This window comes from Notolepis coatsorum, assembly GCF_963971535.1.
Source record: "Notolepis coatsorum genome assembly, chromosome: 14".
Lineage (NCBI taxonomy): Eukaryota > Metazoa > Chordata > Actinopteri > Aulopiformes > Paralepididae > Notolepis > Notolepis coatsorum.
Genome location: NC_140178.1, coordinates 6,774,959 through 6,790,774, shown reverse-complemented (window position 1 = coordinate 6,790,774; position 15,816 = coordinate 6,774,959). Strand labels below are relative to the sequence as shown.

Below are 15,816 nucleotides of genomic sequence, written 5' to 3'. Positions count from 1 at the left end.
AGGTATGTCTTTGCGGCTTCAAGTGTTAGGGAGGGCTGTATTTGTTTGAAGTTGGAAATGTTGAAGTTGATGGTGTTCCTCACTTTCTTTATGTGTTTCTTAAAGGTCAGGTTTGAGTCCAAGATGACCCCAAGGAATTTGAAGTGGGAAACAAGTTCTAGTTCTTCCTTCCTTCCCTCCTTCCTCAGGAACACATTGGACCGCTTGATGTTTTCTTGGACCGCTTGAAGTTAGTTCCCGCCTCCCCCACAGCATTGGCCACTCCTGCCCTGCGGCGCCGCCTCCTGCAGGTCCACCCCCCCTCTGGCTCGTCCTCCGGCACCGGCCGCGCCCTGGGGCTCGCCTTTGGAAAGCTTCTTGGCTAATTTAGAGAGGGAGGGAGGGGGAGGGGGGATTAGTTAAAATCTGAAATGTAATAATTAGGGGTGTATCGATGCATCGAAATGCATCGATCCTAATGCAACGATTCAACTGCATCGATTTGAAAATGTTAGAATCGATATATAATCGAAATTATTTATTATTGTTTTTTTTGTGTGTGTGTGTTGTTTTTATTGACCTATAGTCCATTCGTGCTGAGTGAATCAGTTCCCCCAGCCACATTTGTGTATTCAACATTTTTGGGGGAATTAAGAAAATTAATCGAATCGAAGTCAAATGAAAAGATTTCATGATGCATTGAATCGTTGCCTGAAGAATCGTAATCGAATTTAATCATTGTGAGGTCGCATCGTTACACCCCTAGGACACATAGTATAGCATTGTATAGTAGTGTACATAAGACCCAGTGCCTCATCCGTAGCTAACTGTGTATTGCACTATCGCAGGACCTAGCATGTCCTACCATGCTCTTGTAAACTTTATGTACATATACCCGTTGTTATTATTATTACTTGTATTATTGCATTGTATTATTGCACATTGTATTATTGCACAAATGTCCTATTCTCATTCCTGTCTTATTACCTGTGTTGCACATCGCTGCAGGCATGACCCCCCGCATTTCACTGTATGCTTGTATGCCGTGACAAATACAACTCTTGACTTGACTAGTGATAATGCATTCAAGTTGAAGTTTTATTCGTCACATATACAGGTGCAGTATTTTTATGATCATATAGTTTACATAAGAGAAGAACATGACCATATGACCAGACAAGCTATACGTCAGGCCATCTACTGGCACCTAAACCCAGAACAAATCTACTAAAATATTCTGTGACTTACAGAGCTATCATGGAATGGAACTCATTGCCAAGTAGGGTTGGGCATTGTTTGGATTTGAACGATTCCGGTTCCGATTCTCCATTTCGATTCCTGTTCTAAACGATTCCGATTCTTTGAGGTGCAGGTCAAAACAGGCCACAGCTTATTTCGCAGGAGTTTAAAAAAAGAAAATTTGTTTTAATCTTTAAAAAAAAATGCATACTATTCACATTGTCAGTTGACTTGATACAGTTTAATTTGGTTGCTGTACTGTAACTAGGGTATTAATTAACAAAGTAAAAAAAATAATAATAATCTTTCGAAATGCAAATATGTTACTTCCGGTTCCTATTAGAACCGGTTCTCGGTGCCCAATCCTATTGCCAAGCTACTTCGCTCAAATAGAATCCAAAACCACTTTCAAGAAAAAATGTAAATACCATCTGCTAACGAGCATGCACTGAACCCTTATGGCATAGCGGTGAAAACTAGGGATGTTCGATATTGGCTTTTTTACCGATGTCCGATATTGTCCAACTCTTAATTTCCGATACCGATATATGCGGGCAATATCGCTCATCCCTAGTAAAAACCAATTGACTGTTAATTGTATTTATGTTGATGGTAGCGAGTGCTGCTCAGGAAGCACCATTTATTTGATTAATAATTTTATTTTAATACTTTATACTAATACGTATCTTAGGATACATATGAGGATGAGATTGTTAATGATGTTGATAATGATGTAATTGATGTTGATAATGATGTAATGTATTGAATATTGTTGTAAGTGCCGGACCCCAGGAAGAATAGCTTTTGTCAAATGCAAATACATCAGAATCGTCATCATTTAGAAATGAGATTGCATAAGTCTATGAATCGAGATCGCGATTTTTCTTTTTACGATTAATTGTGCAGCCCAAATGGCCAGTGCAGAGAGACTCTGGTCAGGAGCTTCTATCCCAAGGCCATCAGGATGCCCCATTTCATTCTGCCATGATGGTATCACAGATAACTTACCTATGGCCATAAAGATCTCATTGACGTTCATGGCAGTCTTGGCTGAGGTCTCCATGAAGAGCAAACTGTTGTCATCTGAATACGACTGTGCTTCCTGAAACATTAAAGGAGAAGACAGATACGGTTACGTTTAAAGCTATTTTATTCCCATTGGTTACCTCAGAAACACACAGATCCACCACAGAGATAAAGAGAGGAGAGAGAGGGGGGGAACAGAGAGAGAGGAGAGAGAGAGGGTGAACAGAGAGAGGGAGATGAGAGAGAACAGAGATAGGAGAGAGCAGAGAGGAGAGAAAGAGAACAGAGATAACAGAGGAGAGAGAGAACACAGAGAGAGATAGAACAGAGAGGAGAGAGATAGATGGGAAGCTTTCCAATTAAAAAGGATGATTATGTTCAACCTAGACCCCGTTTTTCTATCATACGGCATTGTAGAAATCAAATTAGACAAAATCATGTCAATTGACATATCTCATGGCTACAGCCGTGATTGGAGGATCAAGAGAAAAGGGTGGGGTTTGAGAGATGAGCGAGTTGTGGTTTTAGGCACTAGAGTCGGCTACTGCTCTGCGATTCCCATTCACACTGTAGGTGGCAGCCGTGCCACAGAGAACCTCCTCCTCCCACACATACAGACTGAGGGGGCTTTCACAATAGCCATTCGAAGTCGAATCAGAGCGCAATCGCACCAAAATAGGGTGTGATGAGAACGCCCCCCCCCCCCCCCCCCCTGATTCGCTCCAAACCTGGACCGCTGTAGTAGGTGGTCTCGGGTGCGAACCAGCGTTCCTGACGACGGAGCGGGGCGTGGTGTGCAAGCTTACTGTAATGCTTTCATGCTTGCTTGAATTTTGGGCAGATAAAAACATACAGCAATAACTGGACAATACCCACAAAAACGATATTGATGGGCAATTTGGAGAGTTCATACCTCAACCAAACAAGCATGTTGAGCCTCACGGCTCAGTGGATGGAAACTTCGAGATGAAGCCACGTTACAAGCCCAAGACATACCTGGCTCGCATTAGGCCTGGCAATTCTTTTGCCATTGCTATGTCTATACATTGGTTTCTTGTTCGAATGCATTTATGCCTCTAATAATTGCCCAAAACGTAAGCTGTAAAAGATAAGCTAAAACCCATACAAATGCACTTATTCTGAGATGATAATTCATGTATCTGGATAACCAATGCACGGATTTTGTCGAGGCAGGTATAGCGTTATTTCGGGAAAATTGATATCTATAGTCTGGTGTAGACAAAAAATGGAGGCTGTAATAATTATTATTGCTAGAGAGTCTCTATAAATAATAATAATTAGAGCCTCCAGTTTTCGTGGACGAAAACTACACCAGACTATAGATATCAATTTCTCCGAAATAACGCTACCTGCCTTGACAAAATCCGATCATTGGTTATCCAGATACAGATGAATTAACATCTTATACACACTTAGGTCGCTTTCACACAGGGGCTGTTTGGTCCGGACTTTCGGACCAGAATTCGATAGTCCGGTTTTTCGGGTTTGTGTGAATGCGCGTCGAACTCGGTCCGCGGACCAAGCAGGCGAACTCTGGTCCGCCTGAAAACGTAGGTCTTGGTTCGGCTTCATCGAACCAAACGTAGGAAGTCACCTGATAAACCATCTTGGGTATATTATTACCGTGGCGCGCATTCACTGCAAAACAAGCACACTGCATCTATCTATCTATCTATCTACTGTGCATCTTGGTGTAGCAGGGTGGATTATCCCTGCTTCGTGGGAACTGTGGTGCACGGTCACTAGGTAGCGAGACACAGTAGCACTCTGGCCAGCTGCACCTCCGTCTTTGGGGTCCGGAGCGTCAACTGGAGGCTGGCAGTGGGAGTGTATGAGGCCCAGGATTTACAAACCTGGTCCGGTACTCTGGTCTTCCTCCCTCTCTCTTGGGCAGTCAGCAGTACTCCCCAACACACCCTCACCCTCCACAATTGTCTCATTAGCCCCCCCCACACCTAATGACTGGATGGTAAAGAAATAACTTGGTTCCCCCCGCAAGCAGTACCCTCCCTCAGTAACACCAGAAACCTTACAGTGGGAAATGGAAGGTTGAATAGGAAGGGGTTAATAATGGATATATTACCCGCATCAAAGGGTTAGGGTTAGGGTTAGGCTCAATAAAAGTCACACACACAGTGCTCCCGTTCTGGATGAGTGTTATTGTAACGTGGCCTAGTTACAACAATGCTACGTCTGGTGATTATTGCACCATGGGTATCAACACAAGGATTACACTGGCATAAATCAATTATATAATTACACCCAGGCACCAAGTGCTCTCACGGTACCCAGACTAAGTGCTGCCCACGTCTGGGCTGAACACAGTATCTACCTTCTCTAAGGGATTACATATACTGCTCCAGGTCGGTAATATGGGAAAGGAAGGGGGAACATAGGGGAGGAAAATAGAAGGATTCACTGAACGGGAAATATTATGAAACACACACCTTATCACGCTCAAAGAAAAGGAATGAAACAAAAGAGTGAGCCCACAAAATACCAGTAAAGTCCTATCTTAATGCCGGCATATATTGTTCGGGGTACCCCTATGGAATGGTAGTAGCAACGTTACTTTCGCCCGCAGGCTGCACCACACTGTGTATTGTATAAGGAATCGGGAGCATCAATGCTCATTTGTACTCATCCGAAATGGCCGCCTCGCCACTCCACTGTTGTCCGGGAGGCAAGATGGCGTCGAACTGCGATTAACACAGACATCTCCGTGGTCGGGCGCCATTGTGTTAACTAACACAGACAGGACCAGTTTCATCTCCTCTGCTGTTAGACCCCTTAACTAACACAGACAGGACCAGTTTCATCTCCTCTGCTGTTAGACTCCTTAACTAAAACAGACAGGACCAGTTTCATCTACTCTGCTGTTAGACTCCTTAACTAACTCAGACAGGACCAGTTTCATCTCCTCTGTTGTTAGACTCCTTAACTAACTCAGACAGGACCAGTTTCATCTCCTCTGCTGTTAAGACAGCAAACATAACCCAGACTTTGGAACACCCTCCGACTCTCCCTCACTCTCCACCTTTAAATCCCGACTCAAAACATACCTGTTTGCGTGTATGCCTTCGACGACGGAACTGCATTTCCACGTTCGAGTGTTGCGCTCTGATTGGCCAGGTCATGTGACATGTGCGCCAATCGTGGGACAGCAAGTTCTGCGCCTATTTCCGGGTCTAACAGCCTGCAAACTACCTGGCGTTCTATCGCCATGCTCTAAGACAAACTCTAACCTTAACCAACTTCGAAAGAGTGCCTAAGCTTAACCGTCGGAATCAGGGCAGGCGTTCTATCACCATGCTCTAAGACAAACTCTAACCTTAACCTACTTCGAAAGAGCGCCTAAGCTTAACCATTGTAGAAACTTGCGGTCCCACGATTGGGCATACGCGTCACATGACCAGAAATGACCTGGCCAATCAGAGACACGGAAATGCAGTTATGTTGTAGAAGGCATTCAGGCTACCTGTTCTCCCAAGCATACAACCTTCCCTACCCATAACCACCCTCCTCCAACCTACCACCTCCCCTTCCCTACTTTCTCTCCCTCACCTGCCCCCCCCACCCCTCCCCTCAGTTTCCTTACTTCCCTGACTGTTCCCCTACTGGACTCTGTATTTGTTACCCGTGGTTGTATGTCCTGCGTATTCATACTGTTGCTTATTCCCTGTGGTTATTTGTTTCTCTGTTCATTCGTTTTGCTCATTGTCAGCGTCTTTGTGTTCTTGAAAAGCGCTTTATAAATTATTATTATTATTATTATTATAACCCCCCTGCCCACTCTGCCTGTGAAAATGGTCCAATCAGATGTCAGAATAAGGTACAGTGGTACAACTCCTTGGTACCTGGAAGTCTACAGCTCTCTTGTTGGCCAGATCTGCTTTGTTTCCCGCCAGTGCGATCACGATGTTGGGGCTGGCTTGTCGGAGCTCCTTCACCCAGTTCTTTGCACATGTGAATGTATCCTGAGAGAAAGATAAATAAATATATATATATTAGGGCTGTCAAAGTTAATGCTTTAACTTGAGATTAATTAAAATTATTTAAAACATTAAAAAAAAATTATCTACCATAGATTAATCTATGGAGTGAAAAATGTTCAACGTTCTGAACTTTCAGCAGTATCTTTGCTTGTTCTTTTTTTGCATTGACTCATGCACCTTTTTGAAAATCATCTGACATGAAGATGGAACACATTTTTGTTGTTAATATGATTTATATTACTGATATACAAGTCATTATTGTCCTCTAAGCCAATCTGCACTTTAACATAGGCCTGGGTTGTTTTTATTTCTGTTAGCGCCACGGATAGAAGAAAGAGGTCTAGCTGAGTCAATGTTGATGGTTTTGTTGAACATTTGTATTTCACAAGAGAGAAACTGTATTCAAAGAAAGCTATTAAAATAGACTTTGAATCTAAATATACTTTTTGTGTTGATTCTACATTAATTCCATGATTTTACTCAAGTAAATATCTGTTACAAGCTTCGGTCTTAAGTAGAAAAAATGCGATTTTTAATCTAGATTAATTACAGAAAATTGTGAGATAAATTTGTTACTTTTTTTTTAATCAATTGACAGCACTAATATATATATATATATATATATTAAGGCTGTCAAAGTTAACATGTTATTAATGCGTTAACGCCCAATTCTATTAACACCACTATTTTTTTTAACTCACGATTAACTTTTAAGAATTCTTTATTTTTTACTTTTTTTTTTTTTTTTTTTTTACTAGACTTCACTCAGGTGTATTATTGATGCTCTCATTGATACTATGTTTGTTCTGAAGTGTGTGTGTGTGAGGGATAGAGAGAGATGGGGGGTGAGACAGGTGAGGAAGATTGCAGTGACTGTTCTACGTGCACCACCGAGGCCATGGATCAGCTTCTTACCGTCTTCTGTCCGTGGTCTGTCAACGTGGTTTGTGGTCTGTCAATGTGGTTTCATTGCTGGGTTAAGTACTTCTATTCTATTCACTTAATATGCTTACTTCATAATATTCACTTCATTCTATTCACATATATGCTTACCACTTGTATCTATTGCTATGTCCGCCCATTACAATCACGCAAGCTGTCTAACGCCTGTCCCGTCTCCCTGTCTCCCTGTGAGTTGCTGTCCCGGAGTGATGACCGGAGTGTCGGACGTCCCGTGATGAAGACCGGGAGGATGCGACCCTCTCTGCGTGCCCTCCTGTCACCCTGTCTCCGGCTGTCTCTGTGAGGTTTGGTTCGTTCCCCGCCACACGCTCTCCTGAGGTACAGTGCTGATTGGTGCATTCCCCGCCACACGCTTTTTGAGCGATTGCCACTTTCATCACGCAGCTGTTATAGTTTGTGATTAGCGCCCCAGAGGGCTTTATATACCTGGACCTTCCTTCTATCGTTGTCGGGTCGTTCTGGAATACAACTGCATTTGCCTGCTTTTTCCCCGTTGCTGTTCCTGGTCTACTTTCTCTCCAGGACCTTTCTGTGGAGAACCGCTGTTGAGAACCTTGTTCCCCGTTTGGAGCTTCGCCTCGTTTTCCCGCTTTACGCGTTGCGCTTGGGTGAGTGGAACCAAACCCCTCTGGATTATTCTGATTGTGTGTTTTAGAAGAGACACTGAAGATTTCGTTACCCCTCTGGATTATTCTGATTGTGTGTTTTAGAAGAGACACTGAAGATTTCGTTACCCCTCTGGATTATTCTGATTGTGTGTTTTAGAAGAGACACTGAAGATTTCGTTTTGTTTGCACTGACTCAGCTAATTGTGTGTTGTGGGGAACACTGAAGACTGTCACTGTCAATTGGTTCTGGACACAGCTAAGGGAGGAGGGAACCACACTGCCTCCGTGTTTCGTTGGACTGTTTCTGATACCTCTCTCTCTCTCCGTTTTCCACCTTGAGTAAAAGCTGGGAGTATCTGCAGAGCCGCTACAACGTCACATGCCATTTCCCCACCGCTATCACCAGGAGGATTCTGCAGAGCCGCAGATGACTCTGCCGAAGGCAGTCTCCCTGTTTGTTTGATAATTGTACTTTACCCTTTTTTTTGACTCTGTAAATAAATACGCCCTAGTATTTGGCTAACTCTGAACTACCTGTCTGTGCCGTTGCGTTTGAGGTCGGTTACAAACCATAACATTACGACCCAACCATGACGACCTCAGCCGACACAGACAGGGTCAGAACAGCGTTGGCGGTCCAGATTGAATTAACCAACGACCACAGCCTACAGCTAGGTGCGGCTGCTGTACAGGAGCTCCGAAACCAGGTCCTGCCTATTCAGGAGTCCATTGGCTCTCTGGCTAGCCTGCAGACAGCCCAGGGTAATCAGCAGACTAATATTCTCCACCAATTACAAGCGCTGAGTGAAGCAGTTAACACCTTGCTTGTAACCCCACCTACTACAGGAGCCTCGGCCGGAGCATCACCCGCAGCCGTGGCAGGCCCGCGCCTCCCGATCCCGCACCTCGGGAGCCCCGCCTCTCCGAACCACGGTTGTTCAATGGTAACTTCGAGGATTGTGCCACATTCATCATGCAATGTGAGTTGGTTTTTCGTCATCAACCCAGCCGATTCACTTCAAGGGGAGCCCGAGTGGCTTACATGACTAACCTGCCCTCAGGCCGGGCAGCACAGTGGGTTACTGCCTCCTGGGCAATGGGGGCTGATTTCTGTTTTTCCTACCCAGATTTCGTGGCTGAGCTCCGCAGGGTTTTCCACCACCCAGCCCGTGGCCAGGACCCTGGAGCTCGGTTGGGCACCTTCCGGCAGGGCAGTGGCGGGGTCACTGACTACGTGCTGGAGTTCAGACTGGCGGCAACGGAGAGCGGTTGGAACGATCAAGCGCTTCGTCTCACCTTCATGAGGGGGCTCAACGACGCTGTCAGGGACCAGCTCGCGACCCGTGAGGAACCTGAGTCCCTCGAGGACCTATTCAGCCTCGCCATTCGCATCGACGCACGCCTCCAGGAGAGAAGACGTGAGAGAACCCGACCGGGACCTCCAGAGGTTCCCCAGACCCCCCGTACTCGTGACGGTACTGCGGTCCGCCCTGCTCCCAACACAACTGGTGGTTCCTTCCCCTCCCGTTCGGTGCCCGGGGAGGAACCCATGCAGCTGGGACGTTCACATCTTAGCCTAGCTGAACGGGAGGCAAGGTTCAGGTCCGGCCTTTGCCTCTACTGCGGTCGAGATGGACACCGTATCTCCAACTGCCCCACCCGGCCAAAAGACCAGGCTCGCCGGGACCCCGGGAGATCCTGGTGAGCCGTTTTTCTCGTTCCCAGAGCCGTGCACCACCTAGCCGTCTGATGAGCGTCACCCTGGCCTGGGCGGACCAACGGGCCACGGTGGAGGCACTCATTGACTCGGGTGCTGACGAGAGTTTCCTAGACTTCGAGTTTGCTACCCGGGCCAACATTCCACTAGAGGACCTCGTGAGGCCATTGGAGGTGTTCGCATTGGACCAACACCGCCTGGCTGACATCACTCAACGCACCTGTCCTGTCCTGCTCACCATTGCTGGTAACCACGTTGAGAGACTCCAGTTTTTTATCACCAGATCCCCTCTTGTCCCAGTAGTCCTGGGCCGGCCCTGGCTCGCGCTGCACGAGCCCCACATCGCCTGGTCCTCCGGTACCATCAGGGGGTGGAGCTCCTCCTGTCATGCCCAGTGTCTTCAGGCGGCGTCCTGTCCCTCGCCCTGGAGATCCGTTTGTGAGCCGCCTCCGGACCTCTCGACCATACCCCCCGAGTACCACGACCTCAAGGAGGTTTTCAGTAAGTCCAGGGCTCAGGCCCTTCCGCCTCACCGGCCTTACGACTGTGCCATCGACCTCCGCTCAGGGGCTCCCCTTCCCGGCAGCCGCCTCTACAGTCTGACCGTCCCTGAGAAGGCAGCGATGGATCAATATATCTCTGAGTCCTTGGAAGCAGGACTCATTCGGCCTTCCTCCTCCCCTGTGGCGGCCGGTTTCTTCTTTGTTGGGAAGAAGGACGGAGACCTTCGACCCTGCATCGACTATCGCCAGCTCAACGAGATCACCATTAAGAACAAGTACCCTCTTCCTCTCATGAACTCCACCTTCGAGCCTCTCACCCAGGCTACAGTCTTTACCAAGCTGGACCTCCGGAGTGCCTACCATCTGGTCCGTATCCGAGAGGGCGATGAGTGGAAGACCGCCTTCAAGACTCCCAGGGGCCACTACGAGTACCTGGTAATGCCGTTCGGCCTCACCAACGCTCCGGCGGTATTCCAGGCGCTCATGAACGACGTCCTTCGTGACATGCTGGAGGAGTTTGTGGTAGTATACCTAGACGACATCCTCATTTTCTCCAAGACCCTCGAGGAACACATCCAGCATGTCCGCCGTGTGCTGGAGCGCCTCCTCCACAATCGGCTCTTCGTCAAGTCAGAGAAGTGCCGATTCCACTCCGACTCCGTCGATTACCTGGGCTTCATCGTGGAGAGAGGCTTGACCCGAGCTGACCCTCGCAAGATCCGGGCCGTGGAGGAGTGGCCGGAACCCACCTCTCGGAAGGAGTTACAGAGCTTCCTCGGGTTCGCCAACTTCTACCGAAGATTCATCCGGAACTACAGTCAGGTGGCGGAACCACTTACCAGGCTGACCTCTCCCGCCCTGCCGTTCGACTGGTCCTCAGCGGCGTGTGCTGCGTTCCGCTCCCTCAAGAAGAGGTTCACTTCCGCCCCGGTCTTGCTCCATCCAGACCCCAAGAGACAATTCATCGTAGAGGTGGACGCCTCGGATACTGGACTAGGAGCTATCTTATCCCAGCGGTCGGCAACGGACCAGAAGGTACATCCGTGCGCCTTCTACTCGCGTCGTTTCCTCCCTGCCGAGAAGAACTACGACATCGGCAATCGGGAGCTGCTGGCGGTTGTGGCTGCCTTGGAGGAGTGGCGTCATTGGCTAGAGGGGGCCGAGGAGCCATTTACCATTTGGACGGACCACAAGAACCTGACGTACATCCGTGCTTCCAAGCGCCTCAATGGCCGCCAGGCAAGATGGGCCAGCTTCCTCAGTCGGTTCGACTTCTCGCTGACGTTTCGCCCTGGTTCCCGCAACACGAAGGCCGACTCCCTGTCCCGGTTACACTCCAAGGGGGCTCCAACCACTGAGGACCCGACTCCCATCCTCCCAGAGGCCAGGGTGGTAGGAGTAGTCACCTTGGGCATCGAGGGGGTGGTAAGGCGTGCCCTACGCTTCCATCGCGCTCCAGGCAATGTACCGGTTCATCGTCTCTTCGTCCCCGACTCAGTCCGGTCCCGGGTCCTCCAGTGGGGCCATACCAGCCGGTTCGCCTGCCACCCAGGCGTTCATCGAACGTTCTCCTTCCTGGCTCGTCGATTCTGGTGGCCCACCATGAGGAACGACGTCAAGGAGTTCGTACTGGCCTGCGCAGTCTGCGCCCGCAGCAAGGCCTCCCACCAGGCACCCTCCGGGCTATTGCAGCCGCTTCCCATTCCGAGCCGCCCTTGGTCCCATGTGGCGTTGGACTTCGTCACGGGTCTTCCTTCTTCCCAGGGGAACACGTGCCTACTGACCGTGGTGGATCGGTTCAGCAAGGGGGTTCACCTCGTGGCCCTTCCCAAGCTTCCCTCGGCGGCCGAGACGGCGGACCTCCTGACACGCCACGTGTTTCGCCTCCATGGGTTTCCCCAGGACGTAGTCTCGGACCGTGGGCCCCAGTTCACTTCCCAGGTATGGCGGGCTTTTTGCAAGGGATTGGGGGCAACGGTCAGTCTTTCCTCTGGTTATCATCCCCAGACTAACGGACAAACGGAGAGGATGAACCAGAGTGTGGAGTCTGCTCTTCGGTGTGTGGCTGCCGAGAAACCCGCTTCTTGGAGCCGTTTCCTTCCCTGGGTCGAGTACTCCATCAACTCCATGGTCAGTTCCGCCACCGGCCTCTCACCTTTTGAGGTATCCCTGGGCTACCAACCCCCTCTTTTCCCTGCACAGGAGTCGGAGGTGGCAGTTCCCTCCGTACAGGACCACCTCGACCGGTGCCGTCGGGTCTGGGAGATCACCAGGACTGCGCTGCTCCGGTCATCGGAGCGCGCCAGTCGTGGGGCTGACCGGCGCCGGGTCCCTGCGCCGACGTACCACCCTGGGCAGAGGGTGTGGCTTTCCGCAAAGGACCTTCCGCTTCGGTCCTCGGCCAAGAAGCTTAACCCCCGGTTCGTCGGTCCTTTTGAGGTTCTGAAGGTACTCAGTCCGGCGGCGGTGAGTCTTAAGCTTCCTGCGTCCATGCACATTCACCCCGTTTTCCATGTGTCCCGGGTTAAGCCTGTCTCTCTCAGTCCCCTGATGCCTCCTGCTCCGGAACCACCTCCTCCCGTGATGGTGGACGGTCACCCCCAGTGGTTGGTCCGCCGGTTGATGGGCGTTCGACGGCGGGGTCGGGGGTTCCAGTACCTGGTGGACTGGGAGGGGTACGGCCCGGAGGAACGGAGCTGGGTCTCCCGCCAGCTCATCGTGGATCCCGGCCTAATCACCGACTTCCATCGTGCCCATCCGGGCGAGCCGGGTCGGGCTGGTCGCCGGGTGGCTCCCGTGGAGGGGGGGGTACTGTGAGGTTTGGTTTGTTCCCCGCCACACGCTCTCCTGAGGTACGGTGCTGATTGGTGCATTCCCCGCCACACGCTTTTTGAGTGATTGCCACTTTCATCACGCAGCTGTCATAGTTTGTGATTAGCGCCCCAGAGGGCTTTATATACCTGGACCTTCCTTCTATCGTTGTCGGGTCGTTCTGGAATACAACTGCATTTGCCTGCTTTTTCCCCGTTGCTGTTCCTGGTCTACTTTCTCTCCAGGACCTTTCTGTGGAGAACCGCTGTTGAGAACCTTGTTCCCCGTTTGGAGCTGCGCCTCATTTTCCCGCTTTACGCGTTGCGCTTGGGTGAGTGGAACCAAACCCCTCTGGATTATTCTGATTGTGTGTTTTAGAAGAGACACTGAAGATTTCGTTACCCCTCTGGATTATTCTGATTGTGTGTTTTAGAAGAGACACTGAAGATTTCGTTACCCCTCTGGATTATTCTGATTGTGTGTTTTAGAAGAGACACTGAAGATTTCGTTTTGTTTGCACTGACTCAGCTAATTGTGTGTTGTGGGGAACACTGAAGACTGTCACTGTCAATTGGTTCTGGACATAGCTAAGGGAGGAGGGAACCACACTGCCTCCGTGTTTCGTTGGACTGTTTCTGATACCTCTCTCTCTCTCCGTTTTCCACCTTGAGTAAAAGCTGGGAGTATCTGCAGAGCCGCTACAACGTCACATGCCATTTCCCCACCGCTATCACCAGGAAGATTCTGCAGAGCCGCAGATGACTCTGCCGAAGGCAGTCTCCCTGTTTGTTTGATAATTGTACTTTACCCTTTTTTTTGACTCTGTAAATAAATACGCCCTAGTATTTGGCTAACTCTGAACTACCTGTCTGTGCCGTTGCGTTTGAGGTCGGTTACAAACCATAACAGTCTCGTAGTGATGACCGGTGTGCTGGACGTCCCGCGATGATGACGGGGAGGTTGCGACCCTCTCTGCGCAGCCCCCTGTCCCCCTGTCTCCGGCTGTCTCGGAGTTATGCCCGGAGTGTTGAACCTCCCGTGATTAAGACGGGGAGGACGCGACCCTCTTTGCGCCGCCCCTGTGCCTCAAATAGATCCGCTATCAGCTCTATCTTAAATTTTTCTAAATGTTCAGTTGCTATTGCATGCAGTCATCTGTGTTTCACTACACACATGAGTGCATGCTTAGCAACTGTCCGTCTGCAACACTACTATCACCGACATCTAAGAAGGGAGATCCCCCCTTGAATTGGCCCTTCTAAGGTTTCTCTCCTCCACATTGCCTGTGGTGCATTTTTTCCTATTGCTAGGTTTTAGTGAGTTTTTCCATTACCTTCGCGTGGGGTATGTCTGGGAGTGTTTGCATTGCATTCATTTATTTTGCATTTATTTTAAATTTGTTGGACCTTATGGTGTTCTTGTGTTGTTTCTTGACTTATTGTGATGTTTCTTCTTGACTTGTTTAAATAAGATGTGTCCGGCCCATGGGGACATTAACGTGTGTTGTCGGGCCTTACAAATAAATTCGATTTGATTTGAAGGGGCAAGAGAGAAAGAGAGCTGGGAGAGTTTGTGTGAGAGAGAGAGGGGGGGGGGGGTGTGATTACTCAGCCCTTGTGTGGGTGAATGTAACAAGTTCCTAACGTTTTCTTTCCCCTATTATTTCATGCACACTTTATTCATTGTCTTAAATTATTATTTTCTTTTAAGTTATTTTGTGCATCACTGTTTTAAATTTGATGCAAATTTGCAATGCATGAGGGTCATCCTTTTGTGTTAAATGGCTGCATAAAGCAAGCATTTGTTGACTCATGTTGATAAGAGTATTAAAACTTGTAACTTGAAAAATATCTGTTTAAGGTAGATACATTTTTCTTTAAATATGCGATTAATTAGCGATTAATCGCAAGTTAACTATGGACAATCATGAGATTAATCAGATTAAATATGTTAATCGATTGACAGCACTATATATATATATATATATATATATATAGACACAACAAGCATAATAATAAAACATTATGATAAAACAAGATTATGATTACCTCTAACCTCTTACCACCTAACCTGCACAGACTACAATGTATCTTACATTTACATTTACATTTAGTCATTTAGCTGACGCTTTTATCCAAAGCGACGTACAAGTTCTGTGAGGTTTTGCCCGCTGCTCACCACCTTTTCTCTGTTTCTTTAAGGCCTACTGTTAGAAATTCCCCTCTCACTCACTCTCTCTAGCCCCCACCCTCTCGTTCTTTACTCTCGTTTACTCTCAGTGGCCACACCTGGACTATTATCAATTACCTCTCGCACCTGTGGTGGCAGGCTAATTAGTTCCCCTGTGGGCTTTAAATACCAGGGCTCTTCCCCTCGTTTCGGCGTGGGGTCGTGTTGTATTCATGCTGAGTCATATTCTCTAACATCTAGACTCTTTCGGGAGATCCTCTGGTCTACCAATGCTGTAAGATGGATCTCTCCAGCCTTGAGATGTTTGCTCCAGCCTTCGTCTGCTGTCGCCGTAGCCTGTGGAGGAGACTGTTCTGCGCTCCCTGTAACTTCCACGGGAGGCACCCCAGCGCTCCACTGCAGACCCCAGCGCAGCTGTTCGTCCTGACGCACATCTAGACCAACGCGCATCTCCCGGACCTTCGAGCTTGGCACGCTCTCCAGTCTCCAGCGCGCAACGCGCATCTGCAAGGGCTTGGCACGCTCTCCAGTCACCAGCGCGCAACGCGCATCTTCAAGGGCTTTGGCCACCTGTCGCCGTTTGCCTGGAGGGAGACATAGTACTGCGCTCTCTAATTCTCTACGGGAGGTATTCCAGTGTTCCACTCCAGACCAGCGCGCCAGATGCGCTCAAGCCTTCGCCACCTGCCGCCGTTTGCCTGGAGGGAGACACTGTACTGCGCTCTCTAATCCTCTACGGGAGGTATTCCAGTGTTCCACTTCAG

General features: G+C 48.9%; 1 protein-coding gene across 1 annotated transcript in view; it reads right to left on the bottom strand.

The window, feature by feature from the left end:
* Positions 1 to 230: 230 nt before the first annotated feature.
* LOC311239891 (ras-related protein Rab-5C-like) overlaps positions 231 to 15,816 on the bottom strand; it is a gene marked incomplete at both ends in the record, with an annotated part of 29,004 nt that continues 13,418 nt past the window's right edge. The window contains 3 exons of the mRNA XM_084328335.1: positions 231 to 361; positions 2,227 to 2,320; positions 6,123 to 6,242. Coding sequence (XP_084184461.1) covers positions 231 to 361; positions 2,227 to 2,320; positions 6,123 to 6,242 — 345 coding nt within the window. The remainder of the gene's footprint in view (positions 362 to 2,226; positions 2,321 to 6,122; positions 6,243 to 15,816) is intronic.